The following is a 9399-nucleotide window of genomic DNA, read 5'->3' on the forward strand; positions in this document are numbered from 1 at the left end:
GGCTTGAGCCTCTTGTGGGGCCCTTTGCTTCGTCCTCTCCTTCCTCCTGGGAAGCCAGCCATCTGGGTAAACCATTTTGAATGTTATCGAGACAAGCATATTAGGAATTTCTCGTGTTTTTCTGAATGACTGAGTTAAATCAGTCTAGGTTGCTGGTTGACTGCCTTTACTAGAGAGGTGTACACTACAGAGCCTTTCCCAGCGTTTCATTTTCCCTCTCCGTCCCTAGCAGGGAAAGAGAGGAGGAAACGGACCAGGGGGCATGGTGCTATAAAACAGGTCAATGGGGAGCTCCCACATGGATTTACAAATACTGTCAATGCAGACTTTCAGAAAAGTGTCTGACATCAAGGATATGAACTCCTATGGTGGCAAGAAATACATCTGACCAAAAACATTGCGAGTGTTAGCACATGTATGCGTCTCTATTGACACCAGAGTTTGCAGGACAAAGTTATGTGTGGTACAGGTCCACTGTTACAACATCTTCAGTATGCAACTGAGGTCAGTGGTCAGCCTGGACACACTTAAACAATAGTGAGAACGCAATTTAAGTAAGAATTTTAGTGCCGGAGTTGAGATGTTGCCTATCTGTCCATGTGTGCGTAGCTGTGCCTCCTCCCCTGGTTGTATCCTCAAACTCTGGACCTTATAAAGAGGAAACAGCTCCTTTATCTTTCCTATTTTTTTATATTGGATCCATTTACTATGACGATTCACAAATCATTATTTTGATCTCCTTTCTTGCCCTTCTTCTCACTCTTGGCATCAGCGGGGCGAATATTCCAGGATACACCGGCAAGGTTCATTTCACAGCCACCCACCCAACAAATTCTAATATTCCGTCAGCAACCCCATCATCAGATTCAGAGATGAACCGGTAAGTAGGAATCCTATTACTCAGTTTGCTCACGTACATTAGAGAGAGATGATAATTATGGTTATTCCATTAAAGAACAATTAAATACTAAGAGTAAATTTGCAGTGCTTAAGAAAAATGGAGTGCCAGGTCCAAAAAAGAAAGCAGTTCATTTTCCTACTGAGGGTAACTTTACTCAGAATTGGCTTGGGAAAAAATGCAGGTTAATGGTCCTGTTGACAGTGCTCATGGAGGTCCCTTAAGGATCTTATTCAGAGCACACTGTGAGAAAGTATCTTTCGCCTCTGAGACCCCCCAATTGTGCATATACATCATCAATCTGCTGATATCAAAGCTGCATGCTACCTAGTGTGTGCACTAAGAACCACTAATTTATTAGCTATCTGTGTTTTTTATAAAGAAAAGAATCCGTTGAAACTCACACATATTTTAATGCCCATTTTTGCCAATTGAAAGAGAAGGCATATTGCATGAGATAACCCAGACCCAGAAAGATAAATATCATATGTACTCACTCATAAGTGGCTTTTAGACACAAAGAAAAAGCCTACAATTTACAATCCCAGAGAATCTAGACAACAAAGAGGACCCTAAGAGAGACATACATGGATCTAATCTACATGGGAAATAGAAAAAGACAAGATTTCCTGAGTAAATTGGGAGCATTGGGACCATGGGAGAGGACAGAAGGGAAAAGGAGAGGAAGGGAGGGGAGTGGGAAAAATATATAGCTCAATAAAAACAATAAATATATATATTAATTATTTCAAAAAAAGAAAGAAAGAGAAAGCAGTGGGTGGGATGAGTGGGGGAATACTTTGCTGACAATCAGGAGCGAGAGGCAGGGCACCGTTCTCATGATACCTCAGATTGAAAGCACTGGGTGGAAGTCCTGGCCCTGGATAAAAAGGACTACGCAGCTCTGACACGGCAGGTGCCACAGAAGCTAGGGCTAGCCTGTGCAAGTGAACAAGCTGTTTGGGGGCCCTCCCCTAAGTCTACTTTTCTCTCTCAACCACATTCCTTCAGTGGAAAAATATTTCACTTATCACATATTCATCTCTGTTTGGGCCAGGCACTGAATATGCATACCCCGACATTTAAATCCAGAATTGTGACATAAACACTTAAGAAGAGCACAGGAGGGCCACGCATGGTTGCACATGCCTTTAATCCCAGCACTCACTTGGAGGGCAGGAACAGGCACATCCTTCTATGAGTTCAAGTCCGGCTTGGTCTACAGAGAGAGTTGCAGGCCATCTAGGGCTAGATCATGAGGTTCTGTCTCAAAACAAACAACAAAATCTACACATCACTGAAGAAATAGAAATAAGGGAGTCCTGAAGCAGGCTAATGTCACAAAGATGTTGTTGTGTTATAATCTTATAGTGCTGGCATCTGGAATCTGCACTCTGTCACTAGGAAGGGCTTTCTGAGGATGGAGACTAGCACGTGACCATTAGGTAGAGCTCCTCTTTCCAAGGACTGGAATATTCTAGAAAGCAGTAGCTGGAAATGGGAACAGCATCCAAGAAGAGGGTTGCCTAGCTGTTCGTTTGGTTTTTCTCTCATCCATTTTTGCTTCATTTGAATGTCCTCTGAATATATATATATATATATATATATATATATATATATATATATATATGATGATCACACCCTGGCAGTGTCCCGGCAACTCATAGGAGCACAGTTTGTTCACAAGGAGAAAGCAAGAGACTGAACACGACAGGAACGTCAGCGAAGGATGCATACCCAGACCCACAACAGGATAATCTCTCTCTACACTCACTTGCTGTTACTGTCTGGGTACCTAACTAGGAAGGGGCTCTTAGCAACCACATTTCCCACATGAGGAAATGGAGGCATGCACTTACAAACTGCAAGAACTTGTGGGGGTGCTGAAGAAGATCTCACAGTAGAATTGCCTCAAGGAGTGACTCTTGGGAGGGAAGGACTTGCTTGGCCTCAGAAATTTGAGGGTCATGTGACCGCAGCCTCACCAAAGGTAGAAGGGAGTCTAAGGAGGGTGGAAAGGGCCCCCTCAGGCCTTCTGCGTGCTCCGCATCTCTCAAGTTTTTTCTGTAAGCACAGCATTAAAAGAGAGGAAAGGTACCAACTAACAGTGTTCGTTATCAGCCTATCTAAATTTCTGGTTTGACAAACCATGTTGAATATCCAGCCATCTAGTTCTGAACAACTCAACAGGAAGTTAGTGCTGTTCAGGCTAATAGTTCGGATTCAGTTTAATTTGCTTCCAAGACATTTTTTGCGATATTTATATGTACAATTTAAAAAAATAAAATTTTGTGTGTATCTAAAGGAATATGGTGTTATTGGATACCTATATAGATAAATGGTTATATAGTCAAACAGATTAACATACCTTTCATCACTGTTTTGCAAGAACAACTAAAATCTGCTCACAGAACAAAGTTTCCAATGCAGTATTGCTATTACCCATAGCCCTCACATTGTGTTAGATCTCCAGACTTCTTAGCTCTTGCCGTGCTTTTCCTCTGACCTACATTTCTCCACTTCCTCCTGCCAGTCATCCATTTAATCTAACCACTGCTCTGTGCCTTTGTATATTTAGTTTTTAAATATAAATTCACATTAAGTGTTATCATGCAATATTTTCTTCTATTTCTAGACTGTTCACCTAACATAATGCCTTCTCGACTTGCCCATGCTTTTGCATATGTCGAAATCTTCTTTTTATATTATTCAGACTCTTTCATAAGACTGAAAAATATTCCAGGGGGGACTTTGATATGTATAGTTACATCATAATTCATTCATCCATCAATAGGCACCTAGATTATTTCCGATCTTGGCTATCTATTATGAGCATGTGATATAGGTGTCTCTTTGAAGCAGTTTTCATATCTTTGCATGCATATGCAGTGAAATTGCTGGATCATCTCTGAACTTCGTTTATTGCATGTTTAAGCTCTCCCATGCTGATTTACACAATGGCTGCACCAATCTACATTCCCTTCAATGTTGTGAAAGACGTTCTCTTCTCCTGTCTCTCCCATGTTCCCTGTCTTTTCTCCTTTTGATAAGTGTCATGTCATCCTAATGAGTGTGAGATGCTGTCCCATTGAGTTTTTATTTACATCCTCAGGTCATTAGTGATTTGAAACATTTCTCACATACTTTTTTTACATCTTTTTTGAAGAGTGTCTATGTAGGTTCTTTACTTATTGAGGATTTTTGTGGTTGAGTTGTGTGGGTTTTTTGTATATCTTGAATGGTAACCCTTATAAGACACATGGGTCACAAGTATTTTTCCCAATCCATGGGTTGCCTTCTCATCTTATTGTTTGCTTGTTCTGCAGTGACTTTAATTTGCTTCATTCCCATCTATTTTTTTTTTTGACTAGTAGCCTCAGCTTTTGGTGTGATATCCAAGACATCATTGCTAAGGTCAATGACAAGACACATTTCAAATGATACAAGTCCATTTCTGAAAGCAAGGCTGGTAGTTACTGAAACTATTACAATTTTGTTGCATATTGAGAACATAAAGAAACAATATCAGCCATTAGATATATCCTTATACCTATCAGGCTACAAGAGTATAGGTAAACAATTCTGCCTGGGTCTGCTTCATGATTTAGATTTCCAACTCAAAGACTCTCATTAGAGCAAATGAAGGCATTTTCACCCCTCTCCCTTCTCAATCCTCTTAAACCTCGATTGTGTGAGGCTTTACCCAGACATCCTGTTGCTGTAACACCTTCCCACACATCCGCACTGCTACATAAGCAGACAATCCAAAGGGGGGCAAAAGGCTCCTTTTGTCTTTCAGATAAACCTCTACTTCTAAACTAAAAGGTCTTTGCTTTGTAACCAGAGAGAAAAACTCGAGTCTGTTCCCATCCCATCAGCCTCTTGAAAGGCTCCCACAGTTGTCCCCAACACACACAATAAATGTATGTCATTTATTACCCCAGACTGAGGACATGAAATCCTCGTAGGTGGTGTCTAAGGCTCTTAATCTGGAGTGGCAACGACCAGTGTTTCCCTCAGTTGGGGACTGCTTGTTAGCTCCACTCTGCCCAGCCTACAGCACACAGTCAGCCCACACAGAAACCTTCAGTGCCTGAGGAAGATGCTCTAGCCTGAGACAGCACAGTCCAGAGGGAAAAGGAGAGAATGTAATTTAAAATATCTCTGCACAGACATACAGATGATGCTTCTAGCAGGAAGGCCGGCATTCAAAGCTCTCCTCCATGAAGTCCACATTCTGATATCATTGACATTTTTGTAGCACTATATAAACACTTTTTTGAAAATTTCTAGGGCAAGGGTAAAGCCATGTGTCTGCCTGCTGCACATGGTAAGGACTCCCGTGAGCGGCTTCCCTCCTGTTGGTGTCTATGTGGTCTAATGTATGTTTCCTGTTGTGTTTTGTTACAAGCATCTCATTATCTGGGAGCTTCGGCATCTCTGGCTCCGCTGTATGATTTCTGTGCTTTTGTTGTTTGTGCCTCTTTTTTCAGCCGCCTACACCTGTTTCTGGAGTGACTGTAACCGAGCCTTTCCTGACCTTCTAGTCCTTTCCCCATGTCTCTGTAGAGACCCAGGCCATCCAAACTGGCTGCCTTGTTTCCTTTGCTACTCCACCCTCCTCCCCACCAGTCCATCACTGGTTCTTTCTCTTCCCCCTAGGAAGACGTGCACTCACCTTTCCCCCAACTCTGAACCCTCTCCATTTCTCCTCACTTCTTAGCATCTGGCTCCTCTCTGCTGACTGGCCAGGTGCTTAGGGAAAATCCAGGTCAGTAACCCACACTGTGCCTCTCCAAACTGCCACCCTCTTTTTCTCTTCTCTCCTTCTTTTGACTTCCGAATTTCTTAACGAAGCAGACAATCGCTCTCAGCACCCAACCTCCACTTTCTCTCAGCCTCTTCCCTAACCTTATATCATCTGGATTCTGGTAGCATCGGGAGAGGGAAGGACTTCTGCCAGTTGAGGACTGCCTCAGACACAGGAGAGGGGATCGCTGACAACTTTTCAAAGTGGGGTCAGGGATCGCGCATTTTCCAGGGATCTTTGCATCATAGAAGACTTCAGGGCCAAGCTGAGATTTTTAATTGCTTAGACTTTGGAGGATGCATGAAAAGGAGTCTCCATTCTGAATCTCAAGTTAGGAACAGTGAACTCCAAGTGCCTTCCGATGCACATGGGGCCAGAATGCAGAATAGAAGGGAAAGAGACAATGAGCAGACATGCCCAAGGAAGAGATGGGCACATGCTTGAGGTAGATAGGAAGAAACAGGTGTGCAAACACGTCTCTCAACTCTTATTTCCATTAGAGTCTGCTGTTCTCTGTGTGGCCCTTACTCTAGGCTGTTGCCTACACAGAAGCTATGCCATTTTCTACAACACAGGTTTTAGAAAGATGCATACATACAATAGCATGCTCACTGTAGCCCAAATATAATGCTACTTAAGATTGCATGGCTACACAGGGGTTACTTTCTCACAGTGGTTCCCTGACTTTTTGCTTCATACAAGCTTTGCGGTGTATGTATATAATCAACCTCATGGCACATTTATGTATAGAAGGTTCACGGGTTTGTTCATAATAATTGATAAGATGCACACCAATCCTGCTCTGGGGTGGTATCCCAAGGGATAAACCGTTATCTTCATAGCAGTCCATGTTTTCAGTTTTCTTTCCATTAATTTTTAGAAAAGGCTTGGTAGGATGGATTTATTCCTACTGTACAGATCAGCAAGCTAAGGCACAGGGAGGTTATAGCTGAGCATGCAGACAGCTTCAATCCAGGGAAGACACAGAAATGCAGTCTCCACACCCTGCTCCTTTGTTCAGTGACTGTCTGGAGCCTGTGTCTGTTTCTCTAGCTCACCAGCCCCTGGCTCAGGTGCCTGCCTTCCTGTGTGTTCTCCATCCACCTTCCCTTGCCACTGCCTCCAAGAAGACTTCATACAAATGCCCTTCTCTCTCCTGGGGTGGACCTATCTCCTGGGTCCTTCTATCATGGGCTTCTTACTGCAGTGTTTTAATCCATCTACGCTCACCTCTTTCCTAAGTATTTGCTACAAATCTAGGAAACATTCTCAGAAGACAGTGCAAGGCACATGACACAGGAAGGAAAACAGGGGTGGTCATTTCTAGCCTCTTCCTCTACTATTCTCTACCCCATCTTTTCTTCCTATTTCTGTGGACCATTTATTGCATAAAAGATGAAATAGTTGTTTTCATGTTAATTATTTGTCATTTTTTTCTCTTTGTTCCCATTCTGATCCTAGCATTCTCCTACAAGAAATGATAGTTGACCGCTTCCGTCACCAGGCTCCAATGTCCAGAATGGTCACAACTGTGAGGCCCTACAACCCCTTCAACAGGAAGGAAAAAGAAACCGTTGATTAATGACAGAGACCACGCCCATGAGAGACTTCTAAGCCCCAGCTGGGGGCAATGCTTTGTACACAGTGATGGAGAAGCAAAGAACACAGAATGTTCTAACCGTGTCTGTCTTTGTGAGTTGGGGTACCAGAGAGGCGACATGGCCAGGTCTGAGCTCAGGCACCCTCTAGCCCCTGGTGGTGGCTGCTCAGCCTGGTCTGTGATTCATGGTGGCAGCTGGGACCCAGACCCCCACAGAGAACCCGTCTTCAGTGTTGGAATACTAGGACTCCCTAGATGGTCCTGAGGTTGAGGATGAGAGATGATCCTCATATTCAAAAGTTGAGCAACAACGAGAGACAATGGCATTCTTTCTGTCACCTAGGGGACAATACCACATGTGGGGGGTGTACGTGTACACATCTAAAGATGGCTAGGCAGAACACTCTCTTTTCTACTCCAGGATTTCCACTCTAAAGAATGAAGCATTCCCTGGCTCACTGTGAGTCCTCAGGCAGACACCTCCTCATGAGTGTGGCCTGACTGTGCTTCCCCAAGGCGACCACCAGCAGCAGAAGTGCCCCAGACTCTCCCCCACTGTTCTATTCATAGACCCAGGAAGCACACACGTACTAGTTTATAGACATCTGTATGGGCCTGTTAGAATCACAAAGTACTTTCCTAATCTTAGCTCATTTGATCCTGCCACCCCATAACACGTTCTTGCAGTGAGCGTTGTACACTTAGCTTGCTGCTCTATGAAGAAAGCACAGGAAAGCTAAGAGTCAAGCGCTCATCTTGGAACTCAGATTATCTGCCTTCAGATAACTTACCTTCACTCTGACCCAGTTCTGTGCGGACTGGGTAACCATCCATGAATTGCTTACAAACAAAATAGAAGGAGACAAGGAAGGAAAATCCAGGTGCCTCTAGTTTTCCCAAGTGCTACCCAGGAACTCTGCATGGTGTCTTACTCCCCCTCAAAGTACAGAAGACAGGAGTTTACCACAGAAATCAAATAAGTGTGCAAAGGCCTTTGAGGGAAGCTAGGACTTCACTTTCCCACAGAAAGAAAATAAAATGTACCCCCCTTTCTCTTGTGGAAATGATAAGTTGCCTTGGTGGACTAGGAAATAATTTTAACGTTGACTCCTGTGTGGCAGGTAACAAACGGGAAAACAGCAACCGTTGGACATCCTGAAGACATGACTTGCCTTTGAGGAAAAAGAGGTGCTTCACGTGAGCCCAAATGAAACTCGAGTTACTTTCAGAAATCGCTCAAGCCAAACCTGTCATTATCGTCACATTGAATGTGAATGTCCCCCTCACATGTCCTTGTGTTCTAACACTGGGTTCCCAAACGGGGTACTGATGGGGAACTCAGTTGGAAGAAGTGGCTGCCTTTTAAATTGTAGCCTAGCCCTGGTTAGGCCTTATCTTAGGTTCCTTTTTATTGCTGTGATAAAAAAAAAAAAACTACATGACCAAAAGCAACTTGGGCTCATTTCATCTTTTATTTTATAGTCCACCATGAGTACAGTCGGGGCAGGAGCTTAGGGCAGGAACTGAAACAGAGGCCATGAAGGAGTACCGCTCACTGGCTTGCTCCTCACAGGCATGCCCTCGGGCCAATCTGACAGAGCCAGTTCTTCAGCTGAAGCTCCCTGTTCCCAGATGATCCCTGCTTGTATCAAGTGACAAACTAACCATCCCAAGACCAGACGCATCACCCCCAACGCAAAAAGGTGTGAGTGAGGAGCCTTGTCCTCCCACCACCAGGATGCTGCCCATCCCATCCCTTCCCTGCCGTGATAAGTCTGCACCCCCAACCCACAAAGCAAAACAGTCCTTTCTTCTTTCAGCTGCTTCTTCGGGTATTTCATCACAGCGATGAGAGAAGTCACTTTCAGAAACAAATAACATCAATCCAAAATAAAAAACCTTCAATTCTGGAAAATGCTTAGTGAAACGCAAATAGAGTGGAATTAGCTCATCCAGCAAGTAGATGAATATGATACCTGAGGTTCGATTCTCAGCAAATATTTCAGTGGGGCCACTTGTCAGGGGTGTTGCTGCTTGACCCTGAGGTACCTGCTCATCTTTCTGGGATTTTTTTTTTTTTTTGTGGCAGGA

The 9399-nt window shown here is 43.7% G+C and overlaps 1 protein-coding gene across 1 annotated transcript in view; it reads left to right on the forward strand.

Annotated features, from left to right (window-relative positions):
* The window catches only part of Spata48 (spermatogenesis associated 48), a 40703-nt gene extending 33413 nt beyond the window's left edge, over nt 1–7290 (forward strand). The window contains exons 8-9 of the mRNA XM_038317350.1: nt 773–880; nt 7170–7290. Coding sequence (XP_038173278.1) covers nt 773–880; nt 7170–7290 — 229 coding nt within the window. The remainder of the gene's footprint in view (nt 1–772; nt 881–7169) is intronic.
* Nucleotides 7291–9399: the final 2109 nt, after the last annotated feature.

Source organism: Arvicola amphibius, chromosome 1 (genome assembly GCF_903992535.2).
Source record: "Arvicola amphibius chromosome 1, mArvAmp1.2, whole genome shotgun sequence".
NCBI lineage: Eukaryota > Metazoa > Chordata > Mammalia > Rodentia > Cricetidae > Arvicola > Arvicola amphibius.